We start from the raw sequence: 18,400 nt of genomic DNA on the forward strand, positions 1-18,400 counted from the left end.
TAGAATAATTAACTCAGCTTCAAATAATGGGCAGGCAGGAGTAGGTTTCGAGAGGAGAGTGGAAGAATTGTTAGGAGAAGACCAATTTGGTTTCAGGAAAAGTATAGGGACAAGGGAAGCAATTTTAGGCCTCAGATTAATAGTAGAAGGAAGATTAAAGAAAAACAAACCAACATACTTGGCATTTATAGACCTAGAAAAGGCATTCGATAACATAGACTGGAATAAAATGTTCAGCATTTAAAAAAAATTAGGGTTCAAATACAGAGATAGAAGTACAATTGCTAACATTTACAGGAACCAAACAGCAACAGTAATAATTGAAGAACATAATAAAGAATCCGTAATAAGAAAGGGAGTCCGACAAGGATGTTCCCTATCCTCATTACTTTTTAATCTTTACATGGAACTAGCAGTTAATGATGTTAAAGAACAATTTAGATTCAGAGTAACAGTATAAGGTGAAAAGTTAAAGATGCTACGATTTGCTGATGATATAGTAATCCTAGCTGAGAGTAAAAAGGATTTAGTAGAAACAATGAATGGCATGGATGAAGTCCTATGCATGAACTACCGCATGAAAATAAACAAGAACAAAATGAAAGTAATGAAATGTAGTAGAAATAACAAAGATGGACCACTGATGTGAAAATAGGAGGAGAAAAGACTATGGAGGTAGAAGAATTTTGTTATTTGGGTAGAATTACTAAAGATGGATGGAGCAGGAGCGATATAAAATGCCGAATAACACAGGCGAAACGAGCCTTCAGTCAGAAATATAATCTGTTTACATCAAAAATTAATTTAAATGTCAGGAAAAAATTTTTGAAAGTAAATGTTTGGAGTGTTGCTTTATATGGAAGTGAAACTTGGACAATTGGAGTACCTTAGAAGAAAAGATTAGAAGCTTTTGAAATGCGGTGCTATAGGAGAATGTTAAAAATCAGATGGATGGATAAAGTGACAAATGAAGAGGTGTTGCAGCAAATAGATGAAGAAAGAAGCATTTGAAAAAATATAGCTAAAAGAAGTGACAGACTTATAGGCCACATATTAAGGCATCCTGGAATAGTCGCTTTAATATTGGAGAGACAGGCAGAAGGAAAAAATTTTGTAGGCGGGCAACATTCAGAATATGTAAAACAAATTTTTAGGGATGTAGGATGTAGGGGGTATATCGAAATTAAACGACTAGCACTAGATAGGGAATATTGGAGAGCTGCATCAAACCAGTCAAATGACTGAAGACAATAAAAAATTCCAATTTTGGTTTTATATGAAAAGAATTAATCAGTCTAAAGTACTTGAATGATTTCTCATTCCTATAATGAAAAGTTAAATTAATGTTAAATACAGTTTCTATTGTATGAATGTAATAATCTAAAAGCTTTAATTTTTTAAAAATGCAGTGCATATTAAAGTTTACATTATTCGACAATATAGAAAACTAATATTCATTAATTAATATTATTTTAAAACATATCAACTGAATAATATTGTTTAGCTTAAAATCCTTAAGTTATTAAAAATTTCGAAATAAAAATAAATGGCGCTTTGTGCCGAGGTATAATCTGTATTACGTCAAGAGATAGGTTATTGTTTGAGATTTGGATATTACATATTTTGTAAAAATAATTATTTTCTATCAGAGCCTATTCGTAAATATAAAAAAAAATCATGGAAATGTTTTAATTTTTTTATTTAGAAATTTGCTTCATGGTAAATATTCACCGGAGCCAAGCAATGGTTTGACAATTTTTTTTCATTTATTTTCAGAGTTATGACTAGGAAAAAGACCTGAATTCTACTATTATATTTCAGATGATAATAAAGATATGAAAAAGCTTTAGTACAATTAAAAATTAATTTGTAGGCAACGTCAACTTATGTATAACTAAAATACGCTACACACTATCAATAATATGCTGTGGTACCTTGATCGAAATAAGTTACGACTACAGTTAATCTGTTTAACTATAGATGAGTAATATCGTGATTAGTTAAGTCGTGGAGTTTGTTATATTACAGTAGGTTTATTTGGTTATATATCTTTCATGGTGTCTGTATTTTTAAGGGCCTTATGTATATTTTTTTTATGGGGTTCTTCAAGGGTGGTACCTATTCACTGTAAACAATTCAATACTCCTACAGGTTTGGATTATTAATTAATATAAGTTGTTTGTAGGTTATGGATACAGTTTGTTAAATTCGTACGATTAATTTGGCAAGTTGCAAAATATCGATAACATTTTTAAATAAAGTAAGATATGCAGTAAAGTAAAATTCCTTTTTAAACCAGTTAATACTGGCTTAGCAGTTCTAATTACAAATATTTGTCATCGTGGGGTAGTAAAATGATATTTAAGTGTTAATGTTAAGGATATTTGACAAATGAATTTTATTTAAGATTATCATTCATTTGTTTTTATAATGCAGATAGGATGAAATCTATTATAAGGTCTTACGAACATGAACATGTGATGAATTTGTATAGGTAGGATTAATAATGGTCACTCAACACATTACTTAGAATGTTAACAAATCTGAGTAGTTATTTTACTTTTACAAAGTTATGTCGTATTTGAAATTTGATTTTTTTAAGCTTCTGCTAATATAAAGCAAAAAAAAAAATGAAAGTGCATTATGTAATTTTTAAATGCATTAAAGTAATGAATTGTAGTGATACTTTTTTATGACAAAAGTAACATAGTTCTAGTTCTGATTACCTGTATGATTTTGCTGTATTTGTTTATAAAAAATCCTTTACCCAATTATTAATGTCCAGAAACCATTTTTTCTATGATTTTTTTGTCACCTTTATACCACAATTGTTACATGAGTATCATATTAAATATCAGCGTAAAAGATATTTATCAGCATTAACCTCATATCTGTCAACTAAATCATAGGTAATCATCTATTACTTATTAAATTTAGATAGTGTAAACGCATAGAAATTGGCCCCAAAGTCCTTTCCATATAAAGAAATAAGCATGAGTTATTTGTCATTAGTTTATTTAATATTATTACACTTAAAACTTGCATGAGCATATTTACTACACATGCATGTGCTCCTTTACTGTCCGCACACTGTATTATCAACCAGTAAATGCATTTAGACATTATCTTTCATATTGAAGGTTCGAAGTTGTATAAACAGTCTTAAGAGCAATTCTTATTTGTAAATGGAGGATTTTTTTTATTGATACTGCTCATAAGAGAAGGTATCACAGTTTGCTAACCATGCACTTTTACGTAGTCGCTGAATTCCAGAGCCTCTGTCAATTTGCTACCTTTCAAAATGTTAATTTAAAAAGTTTCTTATCGACTAAGCATGAGTTTGAACTTGCTGTTAAAACTTCTTTTAAAGTGGCTGACCCCCATCAAGTGCATTTTTTTTGTTTTTTTTTCGATATTGCTGCCCACACCATTGCATGTGTGGATGATCTGTGATATCCTTATAAAAGTGGAGATTTTCTTTAGACCAAAAATACATATTCTGAGATTATTATTCAGGTCAATGGCACGTTTGTTGGAAAAGAAAATTGGTTTTCTATGATTAAATATTGGGAAAGTGCCTTTGAAAAGTATTGCAACAAGTTTCCCGTAAAGCCATATTCCAGTCTGAAACCTGAGCAGGCTTAAAGGTTTTAAATCAAAGATCTTTTTTCATTGTTTTCTCAAGTATTGAAAGGAGAATATTTAGCTCTGAAAACCTACTCCTGGTTAACTTAATACGTAATAAACAGGATTTCACAACAATATCAGAACTATTCAAGCCACTGAAAAGATATCCAGATTGTTTCACATTGAAGACTGATCCAGTGTAAAAGGCTTCTTTTTATCTTTTGAAGTGTTATTATTACTGATTGTTTTATATGCTCATGGTCCCTAACACTAGCAAGTCTTTTTTCAATTGAATTTGTGTCTGCCATTTTAAATTATCACTGCATAAATCAAAATTTTATTGAAAACCCATAAATTAATTTTCCATATGGTCAGAGGATGTTAGTTATTTAATGTACCAAATGTTAAACTTTTTTAATCACTATCTTCACTGTTTGTAATGACTGCATGAATTTATTTGTAATTAATTGCTCTTGTGATCTTTGTCAGTAACATTACAACAAAACTAGTTCTGTGATTTTATTGCAGTTTTATTTCATAATCAGAAAGAGGATTATGCTAGTATATTGTTGAAAAATATATTAAATTTAACTTATAAATGTTTGCTTTATATTGGCATTGCTATGTATATTTCATAACAATCATGTATGTTATGATATAGCCATTTCTTACTTTATTTATGTTTATATGTAAAATATGCTTGCTCATGATGTGTCTATAATGATTAGATTTTTTTTTGGCAGTAATTTAGAACCTTATCCAAAGTGAGCGCTTAGTTTTTTCTTTATTTGGTGAATATGTTATTGTTTGTTTTGTTTTCATTTTTTGTATTGGTAGTCAATGTTTGTGTATTTTTAATTTGATTTTACAGTATCTTAAATGTTACGTTTGTATTCATTTTTCCTTTTGAAGGTGTTTTCTGTTTGGTCAATTGAGAAAAGGGCAATTTGAGCAGTTCTCTTGACATATTTCTAAGTTATGATGAATAAATTTTTTGATCGTTTGTTTTATGCCCAGAAAACTATTTTAAATCAATTTTCTTAAATTCATATTCACTGGATAAATTAATCTACTTATCTATTAGTTCTTTAATATTACATGGAAGAACCCGCAAATAGAAATTCAAAAAATTATGTATTTTTTTTTTATCTAAATTTACCATTTTTATGCTTGTTCCCCGAAATCTTTATTAAACTTCACCCATGGTGATAATATAAAAAAAAATCCATTGTGGAATGTAGGGAAGAAATCCCAGTTTAAATTTTTTAAAAGTTTGTGAAAGTTGTCAATAATTCCATTTACTTTAATTGTATTTATTTTTGTCTATTGAAATAGTTTGCATTAGTGCATCCTGAACATTTACTTTAACTAAAACTTTACCTATCGGTTTCATTATTTGCCCATTTATTTTTTACTTTTTTTACCTGAATAAGAAAATGTCAGAATTTTTTTCAAGAAATTGGTTCTCTAGTAAATATTTAAAAAATATTAAATATATAAATTTTTATATTTATTTAAATTTCTAAATATGTAGAAATTGCAGTTGTTGCTAAAAGTTTCATTATGAAAATTGCTGTGACTCATTAGAATGAGAAAATTTTCTAGTTTTGTTAAAATAGGTTATCAAATGGGTGAAAATGTTGGTAATTAGCTCTTTTTTTTGTATGAAATGCAGAGATCTGTAAAAAAAGTGTATTAGTAATTTATTGACAAACCTTAACTGATATTTTCCATATAGTTTGCTGTAAATAAAGTTAATACTTGGCCTTGTATGAAAGTAATAAAACAATAACAATTTTTATAAAACACTTGAATGCTGAGTGTTTAATAAATGAAATTTCAGGTTAACTTTTAAGTTTCTTTAATTAGAACTAACAAGTTTTCTTTTAACTTAATGGACTTGTCAGTTACTTAAAATATTTCTACAAAAAATATTCTATAGAATTAAAAAGAGGCTATAAAAATAGACTGTAAACAAATTATGTAGGGATATTTTTTTATAATTACATATTTAATAAAAAAAACTATAAAATCTTTTATTTAATACATAAATAGAATAGTAAAATAATATTACAAAATACATCTAATAATAAATTTTAAACATTTCAGTTATATATTATATGATGTGAAACATTACATTTGTAATAAATAATGAATCAATGATAAACAGACCTGTTAGCCGTACTTAAAGGGTTTCTTTTAGCTCCTTTCTGAATTCCTCTTATTATATTTTCTACTACTTTCTTCTTAATTGGCAGGAATCCGTTATTTATAAATTGTATTTTAAAATTAAAAATTGATTAAACTGAAATTAATTATTTAAATGCAAACACATCAAATAATATTAATCTAAGTAGATTAAATATCAAAATTACTACAAAATATTTCACTATTCAGAAGGTGCTATTGAAAATTATTTTCATCACATATATATGTACATGTTGAATGGAATGCATCTAAATAGGGGTGTTTTTTGTATGTTATTTTATTGGTATTATTTAAAAATTCTTTGACATACTAAATATTTCCATAAAAATAATCATTTAATTGTATTTTAAATTAGTTGATGGAAAGACTTCAAATGGTTAGGCAATTAAAAATGGCAATAGAAGTATACATAATAAAGCCTTATCTTATAAGCTGATTATTTTGTTGAGTTTATTGTCTGGTATGGTAAAAGTCAATATTTTAAGAATCTAATTTTTAATATGTATTAAAAATGCTGATTGATTTTTAGTAGATTTTTACAAAAACATTTCCATTACTTGTGGATATAAATCAGCCATACAGAGATGAATGATGCAAATTTTTAATAATGGTATACTAAGGCATTATTATCAAAACTATATGATAATTCTGATGAAATTATGGATATTGCAGAATATTCCCAAATTTTGAGTTTTTCTGTTAGTAAATGTAGTAATTCAAATATTATAAAGTGCTAACAAAATGACTGATTATTAATGTTAAATGGAATTGCCGAAGTAATTAGTATTATTTATTGTGATAAATCATTGTCACTTGTTAACTTAAATTAATTTTTTGGGTATGAGTAATATGAAGAGAAAGTGAGATTCGCTTGTACTATTACAACAAAATATCAGCAATCATGAAATTTCTTCTTTACCTTCCATTTCCTAAGAGAATTAGTCTTTCCACCACTTCATTGGTTGACGTAACTTTCTTCTGCCCCTTGGCAAATACTTAATAGTGGTATTTAGTTTGGGTCTGTTCATTTTTTTACCATGCCACTTTTCTGAACATTCCTTTAATAACTTATCATTTAATATACACATATTTAGTTGCTACCTAATTTCCTGTACCCAGCCACTGATCTCAGCACACATGTTTGTGATTTTGGCTTGTAAATATTTATCATTGACCTAGTTTTATTACTCGGTAATGTCTTCATTCAAACTTTATTTTTAAAGAATGACTTAATTAGTTTTTTTTTTTTTTTAGATTTTTTGCTGTGTCGTCAGTGTGGAACTGATCTTGCATCAGCAGCCACAATTATTAATAAATTAACTCCTGCAGCTGAATCAAGACGTAATGATACATTATTTGGTTTACACAATGTTCAAATACAGACTGTTGTAAACCCATTTAATATACAGTTTCAAGTTATAAGTGTGGCTCAGTCGACTTGTGTTGCAACAGGACAGGTATTATCTTTGTACCCATTAAAATATTTTTTCTTTATGTAAAACATTATTCATTGGTAATTTGCAGTGTGACATTTACTCCCAGATCATTACTAGAAATTATATAATAAAATTTTTTTACGACTGTATAACATTTGAATTATGCGATTGGAACCTCTACCATAATGAAGGTCAATATGAAACAGATTTTCATTATGATACAGGTGTTCAATTAATCAAAAACCTACTCTTTTCAACCAGTGACCAGTCAAAAATAGGTATTGTTTAATGTATCAGCTGTTTTTTGACTTTGATTTAATCCAATTTAGTAGTTAGCAAGCACAGGTTAATTTGAAAGTACACCAGTAGGTTTCTATATTACACTGTTTATCTTTTTGTTAATTATGTCAGATTCTGAGGAAGAAATGTCACTGATCAATATTAAAGGCAAAACTTTTGACTAATAACCTACTGCCAATGTGTTTTTTGAAAAATTAAAAAAAAATTTCTATTAGCTGTGTATTCTATCATTGATGTAAATCAATTATCCCAATATTTTCTCACCTGTAGAAAAAATACAGAATGCAATTTTCTGTAATGACCATTAATGCACTCTTGTGAAGTTTATGACACTCACCAAGACTCATGTTGTAACTCACACTCATGCATTAATGGCTGTTGTTATGGGTTCATTGTATAATGTACTGTTATGTTAATACAACAATAAATTAATATTTTCCTAAGTTTACTGCTGCATTTATGATATATTATTACTGAACGAATCTTCTACATTCCTTTCTTATATATGATTCCTCGTACTAAATTCACATTTTAAAACACTGAAATAACACTTTAGTAATTATCATGGAAAAAAGGTTGTCCTTGAAGAATTATATCTTATTGAAAAAGTTTAATTTTATCAAAATTACATCAGATTGCACAAGCAAAATATCCTGTTTTTTTCCAATATATATATTATTGAAATTGATATAAAATGAATTATTGAAATATGTACTGGAAAAACCAGGATACTTTGCACCTGCAGTTTGTTGCAATTTCAATAAAATTAAACTTTTTCCACGGGATATAACTCTTCAAAGGCAAGCTATTTTTCCATTATAATTACTATTATAATGTGGTGTAAGGTAATAAGGTGGTATAAGTGTAATACCACCATTTTCAGTTGGTATTTAATTCTATAATTACATTAAAATAATTTGTTTTTATAATTTGTGAATTTTGAATTAGTCAAAAATGTTAACTTTCATAAATTTCAAAATTACAATGAACAAATATGAACAATGAATATGAATATGAACAAATTCTGCTGTATGTAATATTTAAAACATATTCTCCTTTGTTCTGATGTCATAAGTGCCAACTGTTAGATTGTATTTTATTACATTTTTAATTATTTTTGCAATCAGTAATACTATGTTTGCACTCTTAACAAATGGTCAGCTACATTATATATATCGCCCCGTTTGTTTTTGTAAGAAGTGTAATGTTCTATAGATCAGTAGTTTTTACTAAACTACAATTACACAAATAAAATAAAGAAAAAAATTACTAATGCATATGATAAAAATAAATATAAGAAACATATAAACCAAATAACCTATAATGAAACATTTAAAAAGTAACCATAATAAAAATGATAGGATAAAATAAAAATGTATAAAATTATATGCAGTGAGTATAATAATATTTATATTGGTAAAACCAACAAATCATTTTTTTTAAATTTACAGTATTGTTTGAATTTAAAAAGATATATATATTTTTTAAATGAAGTCTAATTATTGTGAAATAGGTCAAACTGTTACTGCAACACTATTAATTCACAGAAAACTGTTTGTTTATTGAAACATTAAATGGAAAATGATTTGCCAGTTTAGCCATTGATCCCAACCAGACAATTCGCTTAGCAAGGATACTAATGATGTTATATAGAAAAATTAATACATAGAAGTACAAACCAGCTATAGTATATAAGTAGCTAATAGTATATGAGTTGGCACAGCCATTTCTAGAAAAAAGAAATTGAATATAAAAGTTGTTTTGTGACCACTTTAACATGAAGTTCAAAAAACACTCATGATAATTAAATCATAATATTCTAGAACATCGAAGAAAACGTGATAGAAAATAACTGAGTAGACTTTCAACATACTTGTTTATTCTGTCTTTTTTTTTTTAGAAGATTTCTTCAGTTCAAAATATTTATATTTTTTATGTTTTTATAGTAATTAATTAATTAGCTCTCAGTAACTCAATTAACCAGTAATGTATAATGTACTGAGTAAATAATATAAAAATAAATTATAAATTATTCTATCTTCATAAGTAACATAACTAAAATTAAGATGTGTTAGAGGTCTGTTCCAATGAAAACCAGAAGAGAAATAAATTTATTGTGCAATTTGGTCCTAGGCAAAATGGTAAATTCTATGGCTGCCAGCACCTAAATTCTATGGTTTCTGATAAAGGAGACAGCCTATGGATTGACTCAGGGACTCCGTTTCCTTTCTGATGGCTATGTAATAAGCTTGATGGTTTAAATTCTACAAGATAACCACCCTATCTTAAATTAAGGTTGATTTAAATTAAGTTGAATCTCCTTAAATTGTAGTTTGAAGAAAACTGCAGCAGGGAGATCCCCAGGTTTTACTGTTTTTTAACCTTAAGATATAGGTCAAAAACAAACCTAGAACAGAATGAACTTGCATTTTGCACAAGAATCATTCATGGAATGATTTAAAAACCTTCTCTTTTTAGATAACTGCACTTTTACACTCTGACAAAAATTGAAGTATAGAAAATCTTGGTATAATTTGTCCAACCCAAATTGGCACAGATCTGATCTAGGTGATGGTTGTCTAACTAGTCCAATATGCTGCTTGTGGAAGACAGTATATATACAGTATAATAAATTTTACAGTATATATACGGTACATTTTTTTAAAAATTATTATTACCACTCTTAACTTGCTCTTGAATTATGTATGTGAGATTCATGGTACGGAACCTTTCAGTTGAATTTTGAAGCACCAATGCTTATCCATTCGCTCTGAAATTTTGCATATAGGTTTGCTTCTGATGACAACACATTTTAGCAACATTTTCAAGTCATTAAAATGCCCCAAGTTGCTAGGTGAAAAAAATGCCCCTTGAACTTGTGCAACCTCCTTTACATGGATATTTTCTTAGAGAAATATAACCTAACCTGTTTCAGTAAGTTTTGATCTGAAATTCGTGATAGAAGTTTTGGGAAAATTTAGTACTTTTTAACCGGACCTGAATTTTCACATGAAGTTAGCAAATATCTCGAAAACGGTCGGTGCTAGCACTCTGAAACATTTTTTCAACCCTGTAAGCGATACCCCATTCCCTTCCAATTGTACCCGTTGGATGATAATATTTTCAAGTGCCCCTGGGGCACCGTTTGTAAATTGGAAAGGGGGTGTGACTGTAATATCTCATCAACCACTTGTCCAATTTTCACAATTCAAACGGCGTGTGTATCAGCAGGTCAAACGCCAACTGTGTAACACATCAGGTACACTATTCATCAACCGGATATTGGTTATCTGGAAATTAAATCGTTTAGCCCTATGATTTGATTGCACTTACCCACTGTAAAACGTACCAATCTGATCTTTCGCTAAATACGCTCAAACCTTTGCACTTCATAAGTATAAACTTATGAAGACTAAAAAGTAGAAAATAAAAAATATATGAAATAACTTTTTAAAAAACCACTCTTATATTAAATGCACTTAAAAGTAGAAAAAATATATAAAATGTTTTAAAACACCACTCAAATTAAACACACTAAAAGGTAAAAAATAATTTTAGGGCAATATCCCAAAATGGATTTGACAGCAAGTTTTGTTGGTGATATGTAATATTATGTGAAAGTGATAGTTTTAAATTAAAAATTTAATGTTTTTGCCAATTTTTTCATATGCGTGATGAATGGCCTGAAACTCTGGATAATATTGCATAACATATCTATTTCAGTGTCTAATAAAGAAATAAATTATTAATTTAATAATATATAAACTTCGGATTAAACAAGTCATTAATAAATATAAGACGTGAATTTGTTCATTGATTGGAATAAACAATAGTCGTGCTGTATTACCTTCTTTAATCGAGTAGTAATATAATCCAGTGCTCATTAGGCAGCAAGATACAGCTATGCTGAACATTAGATCTGCCAATTCGACTTGGACAAGCTATACATTATCTTGCTTGTAATAATCAAAAATAATTTCCGAAACTAAAATATTGATATTAAAAATAATTGACATGGGAAAATTTTATGACGTTAAAAGCTGTACTTAGAATATATCAGAATCTCATTGTATTTGTTTTTTTTTTAATTTTGTTGTAGTGGCAAGTGGAGAATTCATGGTATCCTGGATATGCATGGAAAGTCTGTTCTTGTTCACACTGTAACCAACATTTAGGATGGTATGGTGAAATTTTTTCTTACCAGCTGTTTTTTGAATATTATATCTTCTGATTTCTTCTTCAACTTTTCTCTCTTTTTCCAAAAAGCACATCTCATTTACTTCTTCTAGGATCATTTTTATTTTCTCTCTATTCTTCCAATTGTTATCATCATATGTCTACTATTCATGCTAACATTGTTTGTATGATGCGATTTATTTATTTGTCTCTTACTAATCTCTATTTCTTTACTTACCTTACCTCCTTATTTTGTTATTTTATCATCAGTCATTTTAATTGCTTTGACGCACTTCACCCCTCTTCATTATCAGCCTCTTGATACGATTATATTTTTTAACCCCTAGATTTTTATTTATTTATTTTAATATACATCAATTTTTGTCCTTCCCAGTAGATTTTATTTTCTACATTTCCTTCCATTGCTGAATACATACAGCAGGTGTGAAAAGTTACTAAATTTCTGTAGTCAATATAAGTAATGCTACCTCTCAGACAACCAAGGAACTATGTAGTACGATGTCTGATGAGTGTGTGTACAAAATTTCATCACTTTTTGTCACTCAAGTCTTGAGTTATATTCGGCTGTGTACATTGTGTTCATGTGACCTTCTCAGAGCTCGTGACATGGAACAGAGAAGCGCAATTTTGTGTTCAAGTTCAAAAATCTTTCATTGCAACTTTTTCTACAATACAGCAAGCATTCAGTGATGAAGCCATACCTCGTACTACTACATACACGTGGTGGAAGCAGTTTAAAGATGGAAGAGAGTTATTAGGTGATGACAAACAAAACGGAAGGCTGTAAACAGCTGCTCATGATGAAAACGTTGTGAAAGTGCACATGCTCTTACTTGAATAACCTCATCTTACCCTTCGGGCCATAGCAGAAGTGCTAAACATCAGTAAAGACATAGTACTTACAATTCTAACAGAAAAAATGAACCGTGAAAAGGTGTGCTCTTGTTTCGTTCCACAGTTCTCTTGACTGAAGAACAAAAACAGGTGCGTCTTTCTTGCACTCAAGACTTCGTTGAAACTGTCATTAGCAACTCGGATTTTTTGCAAACAATTGTAACTGGGGATGAAAGCTGGTGTTTCTTGTATGATCCGCAAACGAAGCGTCATTCTGCTGCTTGGTTGAGTCCTGGAGTACAAACACCGGTGAAAGTCAGGCAGAAAAATTCAAGAGTGAAAACGATGTTGATTGCACTCTTCGACTCAAATGGCCTGATTCATCATGAATTTGTCCCAACTGGTCAAACCATGAATTCTAAATTCTATTTGGATGTAATGAAATGCTTGATATGTTGCATTCGTTAAATCTGGCGTGAGTAGTGGGATCCGGGCAGTTGAACTCACTTGCATGACAGTGACCCAGCACACATGGCAACAGTTTTAACATGTTATTATGCCGCAAATCAAATCACTATTTATCCCACCCACCCTATTCATCCGACTTGGCTCCAGCAGACTATTTTCTGTTCCCAAAACCGGTGCTGCAGTGATTGTATAACTATAGAAGAGTTCTGTGTAGAGGGCTAATGTGAGTGAGTAAATTTGTTTATCTTAAAATCTATATTTTTATTTAATTTAGTTCAGGAACTTTTTAGACATACTGTGTATAGATTAACATCCTGATTCCATTCCAGCTCTCACCAAGTCTGGGAACACACTAATGTATCCTCTCTTTATTTTCTTATTATTATTTTGTTCAAAAATTTGTGCACTATTTTTAGTTTCAGTGAGTAATTTTTTTAATCTGAGTATATAAAAGACATATTATAACTTTATGATATGGATTAAATAATAAATTTGCTGAAAAAAAAAAAATTAAACTTAAAATATTTTATTTTCATTTTAATAGTGGTGCATCACTCTTGTTCGATTACATTTAAAGTTAACATAATACAAACTCAGATTGCAAAGTATAATCTTGAGATTTTAATGTATTAATTCCATGATTCATTCTGGCTGAAAAATCTTTCTCTTTCTTCTTCTTCTTCATCTGTTAATTTGCTCTGTTAATTACAAAACAGATTCTTTCTTATTTAATAATGCCTTTTATGTTCGTGAGGTTTCTTTACAATTCCTTGTTATTTATATTTGTTGAATAATATTTATGAGGATTTGTTTTGTATATTCTTTTGCAGCTTTTCTGAAAACTATGTCTTTTTGTACAATAACATACCTTTTTTCTCATGTTTTTCTAGTCATAGTAATATATGTAATTGTTAGTTATATAAAAAATCAGTTAATTACTAAAATAATAGATTTTTGAGATCTCAGTCTATCACGTCTTGTTTTTTTCTGCTTGAAACTGTTATCATTATTCCAGTAAGTTCAGTCAACATTGTTTGAATATTTGTTTTTATATTTTGATTGAATCACAAAGACATTTCTCCTTGTTTAATGTAGCATTAACAGGTTTCACTAAGTTCCTACCATTTGGCATCTCATTAACAGATCAAGAATTGATTAATCTTTCCAGAAAAAATTTTAAATGTTTAATTCTTTTTAACAACAAATTTGTACTCTATTTTTCATCACTATTACAATCATATTCTGATTCCATCAATTGAACTAAACTTGTTACATTACTAGCAAATATTTTGTAGAAAATGTTTATAAAATAGGTTTAAACGAACATGCATCCTGATGTGAAAAGAGGTTTATGCAACATAAGGTCAGCTTTGCTGCACTAATTTACATTAATAAAACTAATTAACTTTAATTAATTTTATTAATAACAATTTGTTGTGCACTCAAAATGGAAGGAGATGCACTTTTTATTTTTCCATTTTTTTAAATATATTGGTAGTTACTATTGTTCTTTATTATATATAAGGTTTTTCCAGCTTCATGAAATCAAAGAGTTGATTATAAGAATGTTTTTCTAGATATTTAAGTTTTGATTTTTGGGTTCTTTTTAGGTATAGTTAATCATTTACAGAACACTGTTGCAGTAGAACGCTGCATGTTGTAATGTTTTAGCTATTTTTAGGGTGATTTAATTTTGTTACTGTTACCGAAATTCATAATGCAATTACTAAGTTGAATCATCACAACTCACAAGAAAATTTCAGCTGGATTCCTAGCTATGTGGGAATCCTGGGTAATGAAAATGTGAATTTTGATGCTAAAGATGCATGTAGCCAATCATCTTTCACCACTCGAGTTACTACTTTTTAAGATTTTATTAATTCCATTAAACATACTCTTCAAAGAAAGTGGCAAGGTGAGTGGACTGCTGCACTGGTAACACATCAAAGATACGGTGTTACCATACGACTCTTCATGTAGAAAAATTCGCCGAGAACTGGTCCTGTGTCAATTATGATTAGGACATACCACAGTTATTTACAAACACCTGATGTCAGCAGTAAATGCACCACTTTGTGTATGATGCAACTGCCACTTGACTGTGCACCACATCCTTGTGGACTGCATATGTTGTGGGGCCTTACATTGCAAATTCAAATTTCCAAGAGACGCGTCTCATCTTAGAAAATAATAAGATTATAATAGACCAGTTATTGTTAATTCTAAGAAGAATCAATATATTTAATAAAGTTTAATTTTAAGCAACCATAAACTTTGATTTTATCTTGTTATTCGTGTTATATATTTTAAGTTACATTTTTTTTATTATATTAGTTTTCATCTTAATTTTAAACTTTTTTTATTTTTTTGACCCAGGCGATGATAATGCAAAAATGATGATGTATTTAGCATTCAACATGCTAATACAAACACTGATAATATAATTTTTTTTGGGGGGGTGAAAACCATCATACTGAATTCTGTCAACGGACTGATGAAGTGTATGATATGGATTCAATTGTGCATGATATTTTATGTTGCTCCTGTTTTCAAGCTCAGGCAGCTGGCATGGGTTAGTAGTTTATGTTGTGTTGTCACTCAGAAAGATTTCTTCTTTGCTATTGTTAAAGCAATCTACTAATATCTCACCCTGGCAATTTTTAGCTTATTTTTTTCAAAGTGCTCATTAGTCTCATAATTTCTTGTGATTATTTAAAGTTTATCTTTGTTTCTTCTATGTAAAAAAATATTATTCCTATCATGCTGATTAAATGATAGCCTAAAAAAATGGTTACCAAGTGGAAAGTGATCTATACGGTATAGGTGGAAGGCAAGTAATAATTTATTTTTTTTCATTTTGTTGAATTTATTATTTTCTTAATAAAAATTTTGCTTTTAAATAAACCTAAAAAAAATACTGTATAAATTACGATGTAAACTGTGAAAAAAGATAGTCCATCTTGAAAGTTGGTCCATTAATGAGGCATAAACGTTTTTTTATGAATATCTGTTTCAGGCTAGAAAATTTGCTTATCACATTGAATGTGTTAAAAGATTTGAGTTATACTAATTATATTTTATATTTTAGGTTATTTGAACCTTTGGCGACTGCAGCCAGTGAAAGAAAATTTTCATCAGTTAAAGGATTTTATTCTTTAATATTGGATAACATAATAAGCGAAAAATGTAAGTTTAAGTTTATCTTCTGTTAATAGTTTTATTTAAATAATGTCACATCTAAGAGTATTTATTCTATTATTAAAAAAAAGAAAACACTTGTTGATATAGTTATCACCAAATCAAATCACTCTGGAAAATAGCTTAGTCATTATCAACCTGTTAATTACTTCACTAAGCTAAATATTCTATAGTACTTCAGCACATCCAAGTTAATCTAAATGTGATAAACAGAATAGAAATGACACTTCAATTCTGTTTACTACTAGGACTGGCTGTATAATAATCAGTATTACTCAAGAAACCAACTCAAGTTTTGCTTGTTCCAGAGATGCTTTACATGTGTTACAACAATAAGAAGCGTGGAATATATGTATAAAGCAACAAATTAATTTCCTCTCTCTTTTTGCCAAGAAACAGTGCAATCTAGGAGGAGAAACATGAAAATAACCAAAACTTGAATGTGACACAAAGTCAAAATTGTTGTATGTTAAGTCACAGATCTTAAGCAGTACAGTATCGCATTAGATTGTTTTTTTCCAAATGCTTGCAAGTTAGTTTTGTCTATTTTAATGATAACTTAACTAGTGTGTTAAATTTTTTTTTCTGTTACAGAAATTAGTTGCTGAGTTTTTAATGGTTGAAAAAGATTTAAAATGTAAATATAAAAATGTACTCTTATTTCAAATGACATGAAATGTTACTTGAAAAATAACTAGTATCAGGTCAACCTTACCCAGCTAAAAGAAAAAAAATCATAATATTAAAAAGACCATTGATTTCTGTGGTGAATGGTTTATTTTATCATTTATATCAGAAAATGTTAACAGAAAATTTGAAATTGTGCTTCTTGTTCACTGACAGAAGATTAAAAAATTATTGTTTGAATGTTTTATCATAATTTGAGAAAACAAGTTCACAAAATTTTATTTTTAGGTAGTTTATGAAGAAAACAATTTAACATGTGTTGCAGCAGTTTCTAATAAACATGATTAATTTCCCTCATGTTTTCTATTCACTTGATCTCATATTACGTGGACTTTCCTTATATGAAATGGTAGATGAAAAGGAAACATATGTTATTGATATAAAAAAAACACAATTATTACCTTGAGCTACAGCAATGTTATTATATGGTCAAAAGGAAAGTTCTTTGAAGGAAGCTAAACTGTGATTAGTTGGAATCGTAATGGAAAGTTGTTGTATGAAACCTAATTAACCATATAAAGTGTTCTAGTTTTGTTTGGGTTTCCTATCCACTCTCTATAACACAATTTACAATCTTGAATGCGTCAGGAAGTTCCATAATGGAAATTGGAGTGTATGAAGTATTATAGAATTACTTTTATTAAATATTGGCTGTTTACTAGTGGCTAATAACTATAGCCAAGGTAACTTAAAAAAATAATGGTTCTCAATTTGCCTAGTTTAATTCTCTTGTGTGCTAATCTATTATTTTTTAAGCATATTCTGTCTTCTTTTTTTAAAAACATCAGAATAATCTAACCTGTGATAAATAGTTAATTTTGAACTTTATGTAAAAATATTCTCATAGAATTTTTTCTAATTAATCTTTTTAAGTTAAAATCTGCACTTAAGTCATTAAAAATGTTTTAGTTAATTTAATAATCCTCAGCATATTCTGAAAAGTAATATTAAATATTAATTATTTACAATTCATCAATTTTTTTTCAGATTCAGATTCATTACTGGCAACTCCAAAATACTCTTTTCATCTACGTAAGCATCAAGAACTTTAGATTTTGTTTTAATACATAAATAATTAATATGTCTGAATCATCTTCAGAAGGTAGTTGTTCAAATCTTACAGAAGAACAAAGAGAATTTTTAAAAAAGTGTGAAGAAGATTTTGCCAACAGGTTTACAGATTCTGATACTGAATATGTAGAGGTCCGTGATAGAGTTAGATCATTACCACCGATTGAAGATCCATGGAATTCGAATCCTTATCGTGATCGTGGTGATGGTCATCGTGATCGTGGAAGATATCGGGATAGAGAAAGAGAAAGGGATAGGGAATTTAGAGGTGATCGAAGTGATCATCGTGACGGCTGGAGAAGTAATAGATATGGTCGTGATAATTATCATTCACGTTATGATTATCGCCGTCGTGATGATCATTATCAGCGTTA

The 18,400-nt window shown here is 28.9% G+C and overlaps 1 protein-coding gene across 1 annotated transcript; it reads left to right on the forward strand.

The window, feature by feature from the left end:
- Positions 1 to 1,977: 1,977 nt before the first annotated feature.
- Positions 1,978 to 18,149, forward strand: LOC142333033 (protein cereblon-like). Its single transcript, XM_075379821.1, has 5 exons — positions 1,978 to 2,151; positions 7,090 to 7,292; positions 11,671 to 11,750; positions 16,159 to 16,256; positions 17,943 to 18,149. The coding sequence occupies exons 1-5, from the start codon at positions 2,055 to 2,057 to the stop codon at positions 18,005 to 18,007; spliced, it is 543 nt and encodes a 180-aa protein (XP_075235936.1). The 5' UTR covers positions 1,978 to 2,054; the 3' UTR covers positions 18,008 to 18,149.
- Positions 18,150 to 18,400: the final 251 nt, after the last annotated feature.

The sequence above is a fragment of the Lycorma delicatula genome, chromosome 12 (genome assembly GCF_047948215.1).
Source record: "Lycorma delicatula isolate Av1 chromosome 12, ASM4794821v1, whole genome shotgun sequence".
NCBI classification, from domain to species: domain Eukaryota; kingdom Metazoa; phylum Arthropoda; class Insecta; order Hemiptera; family Fulgoridae; genus Lycorma; species Lycorma delicatula.

Excerpts from the sequence above, each read along its gene's own strand:
- LOC142333033 (XM_075379821.1), top strand. The coding sequence starts at position 2,055 with ATGGTGTCTGTATTTTTAAGGGCCTTATGTATATTTTTTTTATGGGGT. Across the intron at positions 11,751-16,158 it reads TGTAACCAACATTTAGGATG|GTTATTTGAACCTTTGGCGA; the intron begins GTATGGTGAAAT and ends TTTATATTTTAG. Across the intron at positions 16,257-17,942 it reads TAACATAATAAGCGAAAAAT|ATTCAGATTCATTACTGGCA; the intron begins GTAAGTTTAAGT and ends ATTTTTTTTCAG.